General features: G+C 37.0%; 1 protein-coding gene across 6 annotated transcripts in view; it reads right to left on the bottom strand.

Moving 5' to 3' along the window:
• LOC140754692 (uncharacterized) overlaps positions 1-19,611 on the bottom strand; it is an 86,201-nt gene that overhangs the window by 25,409 nt on the left and 41,181 nt on the right. For all 6 annotated transcript variants that reach the window (XM_073089734.1, XM_073089735.1, XM_073089737.1 and 3 more), the window contains exon 3: positions 3,579-3,732. In XM_073089734.1, coding sequence (XP_072945835.1) covers positions 3,579-3,732 — 154 coding nt within the window. The remainder of the gene's footprint in view (positions 1-3,578; positions 3,733-19,611) is intronic.

Below are 19,611 nucleotides of genomic sequence, written 5' to 3'. Positions count from 1 at the left end.
GTCGTAGGGTCGTTACTGTAGCTGTATCGTGGGGGGTTCCATTATAGTTGGGACCTGGTCTAGCTTTTTTGCCGCTTCAGGCTGAAATAGATACACTTGTCGCTACGGGGAAAGAATAGATAATTTTGCCGCCTCGGACAAAAATAATATTTTTTTGCCGCCTTTTACAATGTCAATATATGAGTTGTAAGCAGTGCCGTTGCATGGATTTATACTACTCTCTACAGTCTACAAGATTAAGCCAACAAAAAAGATCTATGCCATAAGTTGTGTTTATAGTAATTCTCACTACGTATAAAAAAATTCAACCTTATACTTAATATGTAATTAATTACCAAATTATCTGTAGACCGGGTACAAGCCCGGAGTATCATATTTATAGATGCCACGTAAGTTTTAACAACTCATCTTACTTCAGGTTTCTGGTTTAACATATTTTTTCGTACATACTCGTATGTAGATAACTTATCGCGCCAGGAAGAGCCTAGACTTCAACCAAATAAAAATGAGATATGTAACAAAAACTTTATACAAATACTCGAGTAGGTAGGTACTAATTATCTATATAAATTAATTAAACATAAATCGGTCTGTTTGTCCTGGGCAATCTTGCAATGGTCGAATCAAATTTGAAGAGAACCTTTTTTATACTTGACGCTTTTTTATATTTGAGCCTAACGATAAAGCAGACGCCGCCTATGGACATTTGCGACACCAGAGGAGTTGCCAATGCTTTGCCAGCTTTGAAGGAGAGCTCTTTTTACACCTGTTTTGAAGAGCCCCATGTCATAGCACTCCGGGAATACGTCAGGAGGAACGCTACTTTTAAAGTAAATAGTGTCTGTCTAATCTGTGCAAACATTAAATTTGAAAGTTAATATGCCACACAAAAACATAATTTTAGCGAGTGGTAAAAAAATCGTAAATATAGCGGTATAGTCAGACGAAGCCGCGATCAGCCGCTAGTCAACCTCATATCAGATCACCAGTAATTTAATCATAATTAACGCCAGCAGTGGCAGTGGGCAGGTCGAGTGGTCAGCGAGCGAGACGGTGTTTTTTGCCGGCGCCGGCCGCGGCGTTCTCACTCCGCAGCCCCGAACTTCACGTGTTGCCGAAATCACTCCGCACTCATGCAGATGACATAATTTCGCAACACTCCACTAGGGATGCTAGGTGGTGAATTATCGATAGTTCGATATTTATAGGACTAGAATATCGATTTGCCGAAAAAATCGAAAATTTCAATGCGATATTATCGACAATACAAAATTTTCACAAAATAAACATAAACAAGAAGTCTTGCCAATTTTTATGACTTAGTATTTTTTGATTTTGACGAGGGTTTTTCTTATAGACCTTGTCGTAATCGAGATTTTTATAAAAATACTTGTTGCTGTAAAAGCCCGAACTATGACAAATCCTAAAATTTTGCGGTAAAACCTAAGACTTACCCATATTATGAACTCATGTGCGAATTTATTAAAAATAGACATTTTTTTGGGGCTTTTACCAATAGTTTGATAAATGTTAGGAATTCTCCCCTGTTGGTTGGTAAATTTTGCTTTTGGGAATTCACCATGGCTATTTTCTTAATCATTTTCTATAAGTCTAAATCTTACATAGATATTTTAATTTACATGGATGTTTAATTATCATTTTAATATGTGTTTTTAATAATTTGCTATTAGAGTAATTCTTCCTAAGTCCAGTCCTTATAGTTTCAATTTATATATTTTTTTATACTGGTACCGGTTACAGGAAAAGAAACAGGTAATGACCCCAACATCATATAGACAATGTTTCAATATCGATAAAAGTATCGATAATTCAGGTTCGACATTATAAAACTTTCGATACATCGTTGCATCTCTACACCCGACGCGTGGAAAGTGGTTAGCGAACGAGAAAAAATATCATATCTATATAGTTATAATATATGAGGTACTTGAAGTCGCGCTGATTAAATGTACCGAGATACACTCCACTCGCACACTTGCTTTGCTCGCGATTCCGCCTGAAAATGTCATCACAATTCGGGCCAGAATTTCGCCACATGCGCTGCAAATTTCGTTAAGAGTCCTAAGACCGGAATCAATTTACTCTAAGTTCAGTGAAGTTCGGATAATTAAAATGTTTCAATTAAGACTTAAGAAAACATGAAAAAATAAGAGCACTTCCGTTTCGTTTTGTTTTTCCTCCCGTTTTTCAACTACCAATTTATTGGATTCTTACAGATAAAATATTTTCCTTTGTCTTCGAGATGCTTAAGAGTAGGTAATCCGCGTGTGAAAATAAAGTAGATAATATATATGAACATATATATTCTGCAGATTGCATAGTAGGAATAAACAGAGAACGCAATTTTACACCCTTCGCTGGGGTTTCCCAAATTGTGTGAAACCCTGCGCACAACTGGAATATCCCACAGTCACAGGAATATCCTAGGGGAATCGGAACATGATATGCACCAGAACCCACTAAATCAAACTGACCTTCCGCATAAAATGTATGTTAAAGACATTTATTCTGTTTTGTAATAAATAATTATTTATTTATGTTACCCCTCTTTAAAACGTTTGATAAAATTTTGACAGTGACTTTTTTCACAACGACAGGTAAAATCCACACCCTATTTTTTTATTATCTTCACGCTATCTATCATTATTCAGATGCTGTACTGTTTTGGGCTTTTCTTACACTAATATGTTATAAAATATTTTAAAGCGCAATATTAGGTACAATTTGTAAAACATATCGCCGTGAAAAAAAGATTGAGAAACCAAGTTATTACAGAAATATATTAAGCACACCCGTAAGCTTTCGAATTTATAATACTTATTGCATAAAACTATAAGTAACGAGTAGCCACCGAAAGCTACCTAATGTTATAGACACGTTTCTACGCGTTTCCTGTCAACTAACCGGTCTACGTAATTATAAAAACGCACCTCGTGTCTATACCTAATAGTTTTATTTTTAGATAAGAGTTAGTTCTTAGAGTGAATTCATATATAAAGAGTTGCGTATTATAGTAATAATATTTGGTAGTAAGTGAAATGCTAACTAGAATTTAGAATAAAATCTTGAATTAAAATTATTTCAGACTTATAATTACAATCAGTGGCAAATACAGACTACAAAGCGTAGAATATTGACTACTCTTATATTATACGGGTACCTACGAAAGAATAATGATATCGTTACTACAATGTATGGTGTTGTGGACACAAGGTTTCCCAACTACTTCGGGAGTATAGCACATCTGCATCCAGCCTTGAAAAAAGAAGAGCGCTTAAGGGAGTAAAACAGATGTGATAGAAAGCAGTGATCAGTATCCTATTTTATAAGCTGGGGTTGACATACCAAAATTATAAGAAGGATTAAAAATACAACTACATTTTTAGAAATTATGTCATATACCAAAAGGTTAATTTCGGAGGTAGACAGATATGGAAAGGTAATGATTTTAATCGCGTTGAGTCTAGAAGGAGACAAGCTATTACTGTGTAACCACGTGGAACAAACTACGTGTACGTCTACGTGTATCAACAGTATGGAGTCACGATCATACTCACAATGATGATGTCGAGGTTCTCCGCGAGGTGGTCGGGCAGCGTCCGCCGCGAGACCTCCTCCTCGCTCATGCCGTTGAACCGGTCGTGCTTCTTGCGCTCCTTCACCGGCCGCGGCAGCAGCGCGCCCTCCATGCCCTCCGCTTTTATCTCCATCCTGCAAATCAATGTTAGGTCCACTTCAAAAACAATGGTATTTAGCAAATTATCTTGCAATGAAACGGAAGCTTTTTATAAAATAAGAGTAACCGACAAGCATGCAGTCCACCTGATGTTAAATGGCTACTGCCGCTCTCGACATCTGCAATTAACCCTAGTTAAGATTAGATTCCTACGTAAGTTCGCCACAGATCCGCCACTACCCCTGAGGACTAAGCTGGAAAGCCTGGGAAAAGTGGCTCCCTTACCACACCCTTCAAACCAGAACACAGCAGCGCTTAACACTGCTGTTATTAGGCAGAAGTAGGTGGAGCGGTAGTGTCGCCGGAACCGAACCACAGAGGGTTCTACCACCTTTAAGCTGACCACTGCCGTCAATGGATATGTAAACGACCCTAGATAGGTTTATTGTACTACCAGAGGTCAGTCATAGATTCATTGCTATCCCTGACGACTAAATAAGAATGCTTAAGTGTGTGTTCCATATTAGGTTCTTCAAATCAAAACATACAAGAGTCTGTCAGTAATCAGTGTGGCCGTGTTGCCTATGAATTCGTAGGGTGCTACGTAGGGTCCTATTAACTTGAAATCAAAAAGAAAACATTGAACAACTAAATATAATCGTGGATAACCAAAACTATTCTATCCTACTCGTAAAGTATTTGCATGTTTATTTCGTTCTGTATGGTATAACTATTAAATAGTTTGAAATGCCTATGATCAAAATGTACTAAATTTCTAGACCTAAAGACATTTAAAACTAAACCCAGAAGTCTCCAAAACATGTGTTAAATTTGTCAACGTTTAAAATGATATGTATATGGTTCTATCAATATTTCTTCGTTCTTTTTATTTTTCAAATTGTTTTTCTCGGCAATTAAAAAAAACGTACATTTGTACAATCTTAAGTTCTCATTATCATTTATAAATACTCTTTATTCATTACTATTCAACTTTTTATTCCGCACGCGGAAAATAGAAACGCGAAATCCACTTATCAAGTGGTGTTGCTTTCGCAAAGCCTAATTTATTGGGAAAATATGAAAAGATAAAACTCTCAGCGAAATAAACGCAGATTTAGGAAATAAACAGACTTCCTGATGTTAGTAACTGTGCATACGCATAGGCTTCACGCCAGCTTAAGTTATTAAGGTCGAAGTAATTACTGGCATGCTAATTTCCTATTCGCATGGCGGGCATAACGAAAAATTAGGTTTTGCATAATAATATATATCGTAACGGTAACTTACATTATAATTTACACCTGCGAGTTAAGTTACTTCTGATCATGTTCACGTTATATTATTTTAATATATTTACACGTATTAACACTTAGGTTTTCCGTTACAAACCGTATATATTATGCACATTTTACTCTAGCCTTTTGATTTGAGAATTTATGTAAAGAGTATTAACCCTTACCTGACTCCGACGGGTAATAAATGTTTTTCATGCGTATATAGGTATGTACTATCTATGTATAAGAGTAAAAGCCCGAGCCATGGTAAATCGTCAAATATACCGGTGAAACCTAAGATTCGCGAATATTTATTTTTGGGTATTAAAGAACGCTCAAAAATCGTGTATTTTTAATGAACCAATAAAGTTTGATAAATTTCAGCATTTTCCAATGGTGGTTGAAAAATATTGGTTTTAGAAATAAACAATGATAAATTTGAGACATATAAAAACGTAACACGGCAGCTACAGTGAGACATATCTAAGTTTCCGAATCAAAAATTCAGTGTTCTAATCATTTTTATGTATTAATAATGTCACACGGTTCAAATGGTAACCTACGGACACGTTCCTGATAAGAGACGTCCCATCCTATGACTAATCCGATGCGGATTCAACGTTACTGGTATTTGTATAGGATGTTCTGGTCATTATAGTAAAAACAAACGTAAATCGTTTTAATGTCCACGAAGACATTAGACTACCACGCTGGCCAAGTGCGAATTCACATAACTAAATTGTCTGTTATTCATATAATTTATTATTATTATTTATTTATTGTTATTTACTGATCAAAAGATCCAATCGAACCGTAGGTGGAAATTGTCAAATTTTGATCTTTATAAGACAAAACTTTATATAAATTTATTATTAATACTGGCATTGGCAGATTCACTTTATAGGCAGAAGGTAATCCCTGTGCACAAAAAGTGCACACTACAACATGAATGAAGTCATAATTCGTGGCACGCGGTGTCATTAGTGAGTTTAAGGCACATAAATCGATGTCACGGCGCTACGGCGCGCGTTAAATAAACACAACATAAACCGCGATTATCTGCAGCGGGCCCGAGCCGCCCGAGCCCCGAGCCGCCCGAGCCCCGAGCCCCGAGCGGCCCGAGCGACGTCACGTGATCGAACATGCGTCATCCGCGTAACGTACGTGTAACTACCCAGATTTTGCACAATTTCAGCTAATGTTGTTTACGCAGAGTTTAAGAAAAAATGCATTGTGTGTTTATATAGTTGAAAGTTAAAGTGGTCCTCGAATACTTTTTAGGGTTCCGTACCCAAAGGGTTAAAACGGAACCCTTCCGCTGTCCGTCCGTCTGTCGCAAAGCTCTATCTCATGAAGAACAGACAAATTTTACAGTACCTGTGTATAATGCTAAACAAAATGACCGCAGATATAACAACAAATAATAAAAAAAGGGGGGTGGACCACGACCTACCACTATTTTTCGACGTTGTTTTATCAATTGCACTGTAATAGGTAGACTGTTGAATTGTTTACAGTGCATTTACTTCAATGACTGCTGTAATAATAATACAAAAAATTAAAAAAAAAAGTGATTTACTTACACGGAACCCTCCGTATGCGAGTTCGACTCACACTTGACCAATTATTTGTTTGTAAATATTTTCATTACAAAGCCTATAATAATTAATTTAATAAATTAATGGATCATCTCAGCAGTTTAAAAGTCGTCCACGACGTACGCTCGTAAACTCCCAGTAATAAAGTTATTATCGTTGCGTGTCAGAGCATATTGAAATGATTGGAATTGCAATGAAGCCGCAGCCCAACAGGTTTGTCAAACCTATAACCATAAACTTCAAAATATTGTTATTATTGTGTGGTTCATTGTAACCCCGTGGCCACGAGTTTATGAATTGTAAATCACTTGTTAATTAATTTAATATCAACAATTTTTAAGGTGATATTTTAGGAACTTTTGTTAAAAATTCAAGCAAGTGGGTTTCCTAACGATGTTTTGTTACGTCGTTATAGCGAATGATAAATATTTTTTAATATGTATATGGCTTTTAAAAGTCACATTAGGCTATCACTGTGATTATCGTAGAGTCGTCCAAAATTTTCATCTTTAAAAAAATCGCAACGAGCTCGAATGATGACGTCAAAACAATTTTTCAAAACAATAGTTATTGGATTTAAAATTAAATCTCGCAAATTACGTTTGCCCGCAAGAAAATTAGAGGCACGGGCTCCCGATGTGTTCAATAGAGTCGGAGCTCACACATCTTCGCTCGGAATAGCGGAACCGCGATAATTGAGGCTAAAACGATTATAATGTGGAAGCATTAACGCTGGTCGGATTCCACCTTGATCTGATTATTCGCTGGGATTTTTGGCTGGCGATAGCGCGTTCGGTTCCGGTACCAAAATATACGCGACGTAAACATTCGGCGCGCATCGCGCAGCGCCCGCCACACGCATTGTTGCCGGGTGTTGCTACGCCGCCACCGATCGTTATTTACGATTGTAAACAACTATATAACACTGGCCTCATGTACGAAACGCACTACTGAGGTGATTAAGACGTAAAATTTATTCGTTACTCTTTCATGTTACGATTCTTAATCGTACAAAAATGTTCCGAGCCTGAAACTATTTAAAATGTAAAAACAGAGATCAATTGGGTCACAGCATAGCTGGTAGATACTAAAAAAACTTGTAGGTGCTTTGGTCGAAGTAACGAAATATCGAAGAAAATATGTATAAAATAAAACAATGAAACAGCTTAAAGCTTATTATAACTACTATAAATATATAGCGAATGACTTCGTCGATTTTATTTTGTATTCGCAATAACTATGAAAAAGTTTAACATCTATATAGTATTATTACTAAATATGATTATATAAGATGTTGTTTATTATTTACATCTAAAGATTTTTATTTATTTCAAGTGTAACTGAAGTACATTTTATAGCAATTTGTTAAGCGCAAAATCGGCTTTTGCGTAATATTATGTATGATACTTAATACTATATCTAGATAGTAACAGTTATCAGTGCCGCTGTCGGCGTCTCTAGAACTTATGAAGATGGTTAAATTACAGCTGAATTGAAAGAATTTGCGAATATCTATTTTGTGCCGACAATAGCTGTGGGATCATCATGCCTCAGGTAAATAACGTGGTGTATTTTGTTACAAGCAATTATGTCAAGTTTTCTCTTAGGGTGCAATTATTTTGAAAGGAGAGCTCTTGTGAGCATTATATATTTTAAATCATTAGTGAAAGAGCAAACGAACTTGCAGTTTGATGACTATTTTTAAAAATGTTTAACTATAAAAGTGTTTTTACCGGAATTTATGGCGATTCTTGCTCCGATATCTAACCCAAAATAACGTCCAGTATTATGGCAGCTGACTCACATCCAAAGGGAATGACATTCTCTATGACTTAATTTGAATTGTATAAACAGTTTGGAATTCAGCTCTCAATTTATTTGTTATGCGGCAAGAACGTCTGATTTTACGGCTCAGCTCAACCATGTCAAAAATTTTAATTTAGTCATCAATAAATTTTCCGTAATAGTATGTAGAAAATATTTATCGTATTCGAAGCCAATTACCGATAGTAGCAAAGTTTGAATAATGAAGAATGCGAACCAAATAAAATGTTAACTAATTTAGTGTTATAATGTGACACGGCCATAGTGTACTAATGCGGCTAATGGTCGCCAATGAGCTACAATAAATCCTAACGTCGCCTCTCGTCGTATCACCTGGCGCGGACCGCGAGCGATGCTCTCGCACTCGGGGATTTACGAGCTCAGGGCTGCTACACATTTCATTGTTATTATATTACATATAATCATATAATTAAATATCATTGTGTTATTGAAGGTCGATTTGACGAGATATTGTAAGCTTTAAAACAGATATTTTAAAAATGTCTTGCACAAAATACTATAAAATAATTATGTGATTTTGCATTGACATTAAATGGCTGTACGACAGTTTACTCAAACTGATGTTTTTTGCTTATTATTTAAAGATATAATTAGTATTATTATTTATTTTGTTGTCATTAAACTGTTTACTTTAGTTTACTTTTAAACGTAGTAAAAATATAATTGATAGTACAGTAATTTTTTTATGTGGCGAATTATTAGCGCCTATTACATTAAAATTACTAGTGTCTGAGAAATTTAATAAACCACAGTAAAACCAAGTCATCTTCAGAGCGCAGACTGCGAGCTATGCTCTTACGCTTAAGAATTTACGAGCTCAGGCAGTAAGTACTCTTTATACTATAATTACTAAGTCATTAGGTGCTTTTTATTGAAATGGAGACATAAATTAAGGTTATATTAATTATTTAGTGACGATGATACAAATGCCTATAATTACGACACAAGGTTATACTTGTGGTTATACGACAAAAGCTAGAATACATTTGCAAAAATAATTGAAGAGCTCATTATATATACCTACTCTAATACCTACCTATACCTACTCTAATTAATTTGCGGGCAAACATTTTTACTCTACAATGTGTCGATATTTCCGTATTAGGTATATATATAATTCATTGTTTCGTCTTTAAACTTAAAGCTATTCTTAGTTTAATTATTTCACATTTGATGCGTGATGACATTAAATTAATTAGTAAATTAAATGAAAAAGCTACTAGTACTACTGAAGTATTTATATTTGAAATAGCTATAAAAATATATATCTGTCGACTCTCGAGTCGCGGAGGATCTGACGCGGGCGCTGCAAGCGATGCTCTTACACTCGAGGATTTACGAGTTCAGGGCTGTTACATGTTAACTGTGCAATGCGATAACTTTTAAGTGAAAGTATGTAATAAATAAATTTTGACACAAACTCTTTAGTTCGTGATAAAATTTATTTAATTTATTCTTTATTCGCCAAACAAAGTTGTAGTACAAAATGCAGCTAAATATTTTTTTAATTTTGTAACGCTATTACCTAATGACCGTTATAGCGTGGAGAACAGACTAAAAGCGTCGAACGAAAATGGACTTATACTTTATTAGAAAATATAACGATATGTGAGCTTATGCGTCTCGTCCTCGTCCGCCGTGTCTTCCGCCTGGCCTGAGCTTAAGCCACAAGCGAGCTTCAATAACTCGCTGTGGAGGTGCGCGGCACCTGACGTACGAACCGCGAGCGACGCACTATTCGTCCATTTACCAACTCAGGGCTGTTCACTAGCTTCTAGATATTTTCATAGGAGGAGCCAAAATATCTTTAATAAATGATAAAGAGCCACTTCAAGACAACTGTTGGTGACGCAGTCTAGCTGAAGAGATAGATGACTGATATAACTTTTACTTTATATTTCTATATTGTTTCAAAGCAAAACAATTTTATGTAGGTAATGGTCAAACCAACAAAAATGGTCAAAAAACCAACAAAGTGGTAATTTTATGTGAAATTAGTTTAAAATATAATAAAACAAATCTTAATGAAAATCTAGCTATAAAAATACGAGAGACAAAAACGCTACATTAGCTGTAAAACATTTATAAAACAGTCTTCTTTTATAACACTTTAAAACATTAAGTCACACTTCATATTTTCAATTATGTTTACATACTAACATGCCAGTCACACAACAAGACCTACATCCTATAAGTAGTATCTAAGTAACGGCAGTGATGCAAGCACCCTTTGTGTCGAGATTGGGATGGGTAAGTACCCCGTTACACAGCTCCACTGTGTTCCGGTTGGAAGGACTTAATAGCCAGCGGAGATAGACAAATATAGTAGATAGAATAGCCAAACGGAATTTCTACTTGTTTCTCTAGATTTTCGAGATAATGCAATGGCAATATACTTAAAACAAAATGTATTCTATCAACTGATCTAAAAAAAAGTCCTGATTTACTCTGCTTAGTTGCATTTAGGACATTTCTCTTGTCACACGTGTGGATCAAGTCCGCATGCATGCGATATATAATTTTAGACTAATTTTATCGCGAAATTGAGACATTTTAACATGTAACGGACACTCTTGATGCGAGGGTTTTTTTTTGCCGACCCGATCGCTTAATATAATTTTCCTATCATATGTGCTACAATCGACAGCAGAAAAGACTACAGCGTTTTTTATGAAGTAAATAAATCATGCATTTTAAAAAGGTACAAATGGAATAAGTACAAGTTAGATTTAAGTTAAGAACGACTTCAAGTATCTAGTGTTATCAATATCAACTGCTTTAATCAAATAATTTCCAAGACTTTTTACGTAAATCGATTCCTTTTTCTTTCTAGTTATTTTTTTTAATTTAGCACCATGGTACCTACTTATGTAGTATGTTAGTCCCATAACACAGTGTTAGCAGCCCTAGGGTTCTTTTCGGTTGCGCACTCATTGAAATGCCGGACCGGTTTGCGATTATGCCCGCGAACGCAACGCCGCTTACTTACTCCCCGCAATATTAGCAATCAAATTGTAATCATTTCACGTGGCCCTCCGAACATTATTCATTAATCTTTGGTTAACAATTCGCATTTACCATTATTTATGACTTTTACTTTCAGTTCATGTTAGCAGCTGACTAATACATGAGACGACCATCTTTGTCCTCAGGAGTAGCAACGTATTTTTTATGACATAAGAGTATCAGACGAGCATACAATCCACCTGACGGTTAGTGGCTAATGCCGCCCATTGACATGTAAGCAATCACAGATAAGATTAGCTTCCTATCCGAGGTAACCACAGTTGCGCCGCTACCCCTGAAGACTAAGCTGCAATACCTCGAAAAAAACATGTTGAAGCTATTATAATTGGGAATGATTGAGTGGTCTTTGTCCGCAAAAAACAATAAAGTAGATTTCAGTAAAAACTTAAACTGAAATATTGCGATCAGTTTCATCAAAATCGGTTGAGTAGAACCAGAGATAAAGCTTGACCTCGCCTCACTTTACGCCATCATATCGAGGAAGTCAATTAAATTTGCCTGCCCATGTTCAGCAGTAAATTTGTAAATGCTGATAGAAAATAATTTATCTAGTTGGACGAAATAGCAGATAAAACGTAGAAAGGGTTAGGCTCGGTCCGACTCCGGCGGCACTACCGCCACAACTATTTCTAACTAATAACAGCAGTATTAAGCGCTGTTTCCTGTCTTCCGGTTTGAAGGGTGTGGTAAGGAAGACATATTTTTCTGAGGCGTTTCAGCTTAGTCCTCAAGGGTAGCGGCGCATCTGTGGCCGACCTCTGGTAGGAATATAAGTGGCTCTAACTTACGATCAGGTGGGCTGCATGTTCGTCTGCTACTCCTACATTATATAAAAAAAAAGTTGCTACTTTAAGCATCGACAATTTAGCTGCTTTTCGGAACCGAAATGCAGCACGTTTAAGCACTGGTCGTAGCTACTTCTGGAAACGTAATGCAACAGCGTAACGCAAAAAACGTGATGCAGCATTAATGCAGTCACTATATCGCGACCGGACACAACAAGTCGTAAAAATATCTTGCAGCGTCGATCTAATCGCCAAAACGCAAATCGCCAATGCCAAAAATTTGCATGACTACTAGGACCATACAACAACCATATACCTAAACTAGAGAATTATTTTAAAAACTGAATACCCCACAGCCAAAAATATAGCCTTTGTAAGACTCACATAGTTTATATGAATGCAACGACATTATAATATAACTAGTGGTGCCCGCGGCTTCGCCCGCATTTTAAAGAAATAATATATACGACATACATAAAACGGTAAATTTGTACCTGCATTGGAATGACAGTGGTGCCATCTGTCGAAATATGGTCTTACCAAATCCCAAACCCTCGTGGGCTCTTGGACAACAACTTTGCTAAAGATCATCACTTGATCAAATACCTTGTTTCCGATTCTATAACTACTTACTAATTAAAATTAATTAAAAAAAACCTTTTCCCACGGACTAAATTGTGAATCTAACCCATTCTTAAGTCCCCTTGAACACACACAAATTTCATCAAAATCAGTCCAGTCGTTTAGGAGGAGTTCAGTGACATACATACGCACATAAGAAATATATATATAAAGATGTAAAATGTGACAATCCTAATCTGCAGAACGTATCAGAGTATGAGACATTTATAAGCTCGAAGAACATTGCTCTCCGCTGGCGGAAAATTAAACAAATCACCAATATTCATAATATTTTGTTATTGAACAGAACTATCGAACTGATAGCAACGAACGAGGATAATACATGCCACATATTCCCCATGAGTCACGCTCCTCCAAGATACCACGCCGTAATTACACTCATGAGGTGATCCGTGATACCATAGTGTCATTATATGGGTTTATTGTCTACCTGCTATTGCACAAGAATTAATTCTATACGTTCAAGTGGCTTTCCCTACGCGAAGACGACTGTTTATTAGGGAAATAATACTTTAAACAAAGTTACGTAAGTACTATTTTTAGTTTATGATTACATCAAAATGTAAGATTAAAGTTGTATCAAAATCGATTTAGTGTTTTTGTGTGATTCGCATATAGAATGTAGGTTATATATTGCAGATTTTTTTCACACGACGAAACGACTATGGTAACCACACTGGTTTATTTCGCGGAGGGTCTCGGGATCGATTCCTAATCGATCTGAAATCTACACGAAGGTGTTCTAACACTCGGCGTATAATCAATTGTATGCATCTGTTACTTTCCAGAAAACGTCCGAAGTTTTTGCATCGCCAATTTTGCCGACATCCTCCGGAACAATATGAGAAACCGTCGAAACTGTTATCAGCTTACACCACAGCAGGATATAGCTGGGCAAACCTTGTCCTATATATAGCCCGTCCTATATACGAGCGTGAGTGCCCCCGCAGCCCGCAGCGGCACCCTCGCCCTGCCCCAGAAACGCTCGTCCCCTAATGACTAATCTGCACTTTTATTGTTCCTGGCTCCTGCCCCTTTCGCCCCCGTTCGCACCACAATCAAATCTTTGCTAATTGAAATGTCCTTTTAGGCTTTGACACCGATATTAAAAGTTCGGTAATCTTTGTTTTGATTTCCAGTTTAAAATTTGGCATCGTTTCATTAAGTGATAACTGTTAGTAGGTACTGTCATTAGTTTTTATTTTAAGTAAGATGTCTATGCCTGTGTTAGATATATTAAAGTTTTAACGACAACCATTAGAAATAAATCTTAATCGGTAGAACTCGTTTCTACTTACTAAGTTACGACCTTAATGAGGAGTAATAAAATTAATGTTAAATAATAATAACTATCATAAATACTACGATCAAGATATATACCAACCAATAAGTAATTTCAATTTAAAAAGTTGGAGTAGACAAAATTACGACGTAAGCTATTTATATTGCGTGAGATAAATCCAGCAAAGTCGGGAAAAACCGGTAGTTTTCGATAAAAATCCAAACAAACAACTTCGGTAAGCTTCGTGCGAGCTCGGGCGAACTCGGCACTGGAGCATCGCAAGCACTATGTACCGTACCTACATAATGCTTCGGAGTAGAGCGTGGTGCGAGGTACACAGGTGGAAAATGGAAACGGCCTTCGCTATAGACACTACATGCTACGTACACGTATAATTGGGTGTTGCTTTGCGGAAATCCATTGCGACTTGCACAACCCGCCGTCCTGCACTTTGAGGTCAAAAACGCGTCATTGCGAAGCAAACTTTAATTGCCAGCTAGATACTGAAGTTGGTTTTTTCACTTAATTAAAAGGCGAATGAACCGATTGGCGGAGTTAGGCCGGCGACTGCCGCGTGTCCTTTCCGCTGAGGTTTCGGTTCGTTTCCGGTGTGCACACACAATTGTTTAAGATAAGTACTAATTTATTCAGGACCGCCTTTTCAAATCTTTTAAGCCGCTGCGACGCGGAACTCGACGAAAAACACCAGATACAATTCAGTTGAAATTTAATACGAAGTCGTGACTAAACAAGCATCTTAACAGTTAGGTTGGGTTTAGTTGAAAAAAAAACACATTTTGATAGTACAAGTAAGAAAAGACGATCTACTCAAATCTAAAAAAACGTGCCAAACACTAACCAACGCGAAAAACTGAACGGTAGATTCATTTTCTTATGGTCCAAAGCGTGACTGACTAGGCAACGCGAATAGGCCGGTCACAGCCAAAAATTCTTGGAAATTCTTATTTTTTTCTAGATTATAAGTTGCGGCTTAGTTTAGTTTTTGTTCCATCGTGCAGTTTAGTCGCAATATAAGCGTTCATTCCCCAGCGAGCGCCACAATCGATCGGACCCATGCGGCGCTTCCCCATGACGCACCGAGAACACCCACCCCTTATGACACTGGCTTCCTGGCATGAGATTGGATGCCATTTTCCTTCAACGCCAACACTATATCATATAATTACTATTTCTGCCCGGTAAACGTTTATAGAACAAAAACATCACCGTTCGTTAAACCTCTCATGAAATTCTAATCGGTTACAGAATTATTCTACTGTAAAAACTAAAACATTCCAATAATTCGAAGCGAAATACTTGGAATTCTTCGCGAGAAATACTTGACTTACAATTTCTATTTTTTCCTATGATGTCAATAACTATTTTATAATGAATAGGAGTGGAATTCTTCGCATATTTCCTTGTGCGAATAAGGTAAACGATTTCTTTAATAACATCGCTAAAATCATGTCATTTGATTTAAGTTTCATAGATGCAGAAGTAAGTTGCATGTTAGTGAATTTGTAAATATGTCATGTGACCAATATGGTCTTAACTGCAATAAGTGGCAACCGAGCTTGCAGATTGCTGATAAGCTGCCCACTGGACACCAACAATCATTGTATTGATTGAGTTTATCTGATTTACAAAGCCATTTCTAAAATCAATTAATCATTTGTATCAGAATTTACGACCACAAGCGTGGTCTTATAAAGTCTTTGTGGTATAACATCCAATTCAAGAACTAATGCACTTACTTAAAGAAAAAGCAGCAACGACAATTTTTTTAACGTGAGATTCAAGTGAGAGATCTACTTCTTCTGATAATTATACATTATTTTAAGCTTACGAATAACGTTGTTCGGGTTTCTTGCATAAGAGCAGAAAACAAGAGCTAAACAAACAGTCTCCATCACTAATTGGAAATAATCCTATCTTCTGGCGCCTTCGACGACGTGAAATTGATTCAGCACGGCCCGCGGACAGCATCCGAGTTGTTTTTAGGCGATGTGCACACGCGACGTCAGCGTCTTGTGACGTCACGACGCCGGCCGCCCGCCGCCGGCCACGTGCGTCGCGCCTCTTGCAACAGGATTGAAAACGTGATCGAAATTATCCATGTCCCTCGCAGACACATCTGCATGTGTCCTTATGCAAGGATTTTCCACTTTACGTACCTATCAGCCTATTGCAAATTTCAAAAGAGGTTCAGCAGTTACAAAAATTAGACCAAACAAACAGATTAGAAGTATTTTGTTACAATGCTAATAGGTGTGTAAACTTAGAAAACGGTAGTCGTTTAGAAATCACAGGCTAACACTTTTTATTTCTTAAATTTATCACTCGACTCGTGCTTCATTTCACAGTTAAAAAGTTAAAACTTTTTATGATAAATTGCTTTCAGAGATCATTATTTAAAAAATCGATTATCGTCGAGTTTATAAAAAATGTTAATGAAGATTACAGTTTCGATTCTAGATTACAAAATGTGGAAGCCGTACACGAGTCGAATATATGGAAGCTCTCGTTCAAATGATTAGGGTTCCATTCACAACGCACGTCGATTTGCTGGCATTCCGCCGCATATTTTACTCTTCGCTCCAATCTGACGATAGGCATTCACGTTAGCTTCCCTATAACAATTCCTCTTGCATATTATTATCCAACAGAGACGAGCTCTTGACTATCGCTAACTCGTAATGGTCGTTCATTGGTTCGATTCGCATTTATCACAAAAAAACTCAAGTCTCATGGTGATACTAGTTTTTTACGCCGAGATGTTTTACGTCAAGCGAGTTTAGGCTTTATTTTATCTGAACGCTTCAGAGATTTCCAGGGAAATCGTTTAAAAACTATGGAGCGTAATGTCACGCGAATTAAATTGCTAAAACCAGTCCTAGGTGATTCGTTCTAGTCTGTAATTATTGCGAGCCAATTACATCAAACCTTTTTTAGAACATCGATGACAATAGCGGATCTTTTGTTCCCGATCCCTTCTAACTAGACCAGAATAAATCTAGCTCTCGATTCGATAGCAAAAAGTTGACACTTTCTAATCCCAGTATCTCGACTAAGCAATAGCAGTTTGGCAATGTTGGACAACAACATGTTGCACAAATTTTGGCAGCTAAGCTAACACTTTTCCGATTAAGTCCGTGCCGCAATAACTCTCATGTTACGCTCGCGTCGCGGCTAACTTTCCGCGCCCGACCACATATCATATCTTCAGAACTTTTTCCTTTGATTAATATGTTGACACAGCGCACTAAGCTGTCTTATTAGATTCATTTAATATTTTATTCACCTTTAATCGGTTTCAAGTAACGACTGATTGTTTACTTGCGTGTTTTATTCCATTATGATTTAGCATAAAAATGTTGACAATTGATTGGAACCTCTCATCTCAGAATACATTAGTTTTTTCAGAATGATTTAAATACGTGTCATTAGGTTAATGGTATTGTAAGTTTATTTATAGGTGACAAACAACTACCAATTAACTTAACTTAACAATTTAATTTAATTTTAGTTCTCAAAATTCATCCAATTTTTTATGGAGCAGAATCCTCACTGATTCACGGCGTAAAATCGCAATACATTTATTTAATGAAGCTAACAAACGTTCTTATTGTGCCTGAAGCATATGGATGCAATAGTAGATGATTATAATTATGACCGTATGGAACAAAATAAAGGTATTAAAAGGGTTAAATTCATAGCGTGTTGGGTAGAAGTCTGAATCGAGTTTATTCCCCAGACCGCACGTTCGAGCTAGGAAGGACAGCGCAGAGCGGTCTGTAGTGGACATCGGCGGCGTGACATCAGTGCATGACGCAGCCCCGGGCCGCAGCCGCAGGCCGCACGCCCGAACACTACCACGAGACTGTGTAGCTATAGCGATAGCTATACTTGTGTTGCTCGTTCGAGAAAGATCGATAGTGTACTAGTTTGGCCAACGCTGCCGAAACCGTAGGAGATAATGTTTTTTACACCCAAGCTGAGATGCGGGCGCAGTTGATGTTTCTTGTTGGTGCAAAACTTGGGACACCTTGTGTATTGCGGAAGCTAGTGCTAACTTTTTGTGGCTACAGGTCACTATGTAACGGTGAATGAGATTTAATTTGATTTTGAACACTGAATGTCATGCTTCTGCTTTCAGTGGAACAAGGGTTGCTTTTGTTATAAAACAAGTAAAACGTTTTTGACTAGTCGAAATATTTAAACAAGGAAATTCCCTCGTTCAGATGTCCTAGTTATTATCAGATGTTTAATAATAGTATAATATGGTATCAACCATTCAGATAACATTTCGTTACTCAATAATAACAAATTAATCATCTGCTTGGGTTTTTTATAAACAGCTCTTAATCTATTTTTTTTGTCAGCCGGACGTAATGTTAGAAAACAAATTAACTGATTATATTTATGAAAAGGTAGGAGAATTTGTAGCCATATCCGACTGTAATATCAATTCTAAGTACAATTTCAAAATAGAAAATTGTGATACAAGACGAACTAATCATAGAAAAGAAAACGTCTACTTCCAAGTCGTCTTTCCTGTACATAGCGTACAGTTTCTATGTATGGCTATGTGTTTGAAGGGTGTCATAGTCGGAGAAAACACAAGCAAAGCTTTTAAGTTTGCCCTTGAGGCATGATTTAGCGTTACTGAACAACATCGCTTCGAGCTCTCCCAGTTATTCTTATAGGACTTCAGAAACCATTTATCGCCAAGTGTAAGGTTTGATTGCGAGCAAAAAGCACTTATCGTATGAAATCCAAGGTATTTTAAGCTCATTTACATTAATAAATTGTCACTTAAAGAAAAATATCATGAGAAAACCTTATCATCATCATCATCAACCCAATATTGTAACACTGCTGGGCACGGGTCTCCTCTCAGAATGAGAAGGATTAGGCCATAGTCCACCGCGCTGGCCAAGTTCGTATTGGTAGACTTCACATACCTTTGAGATTTAATTTTTTTATAAATCTCAGGCATGCAGGTTTCCTCACGATGTTTTCCTTCACCGTTTAAGCAAGTGATAATTAATTTCTAATACGCACATAATTTCGAAAAATCAGAGGTGCGTGCCTGGGATTTGAACCTCGGACCGCTCTATCAAGAGGCTGAGTTTCTCAACCATTAGGCTACTGCATTTTTTTAGAAGACCTACATAAATTGTGAAGGCTAGCAACACACTTGACTTGTTTATCGAAGCATGCCCAGCAGTGGGACAGTAATTGCCCGACAACGGAGCAGCGCAGATAGGCTTATCGGCCAGTAGCGGGATTCTGATAAGTAGTTCACTAAGATGTTCTAACGCTGTCTGTCCGTCAAGATATCTATCAATGACATGATGTCTTACATTCGAGCCGAGGTTGCTGGACTGATAAAATGGCACGTCTATCGTAATTATACAGTTTTTTTTAATTATATCATAATGTACGTTAATAGGTT

The sequence above is a fragment of the Epargyreus clarus genome, unplaced genomic scaffold (assembly GCF_041222505.1).
Source record: "Epargyreus clarus isolate Ecla_fem2 unplaced genomic scaffold, WU_Ecla_fem_2.2 ptg000031l, whole genome shotgun sequence".
Classification (NCBI taxonomy): domain Eukaryota; kingdom Metazoa; phylum Arthropoda; class Insecta; order Lepidoptera; family Hesperiidae; genus Epargyreus; species Epargyreus clarus.
This window is presented reverse-complemented; position numbering and strand designations above follow the sequence as displayed.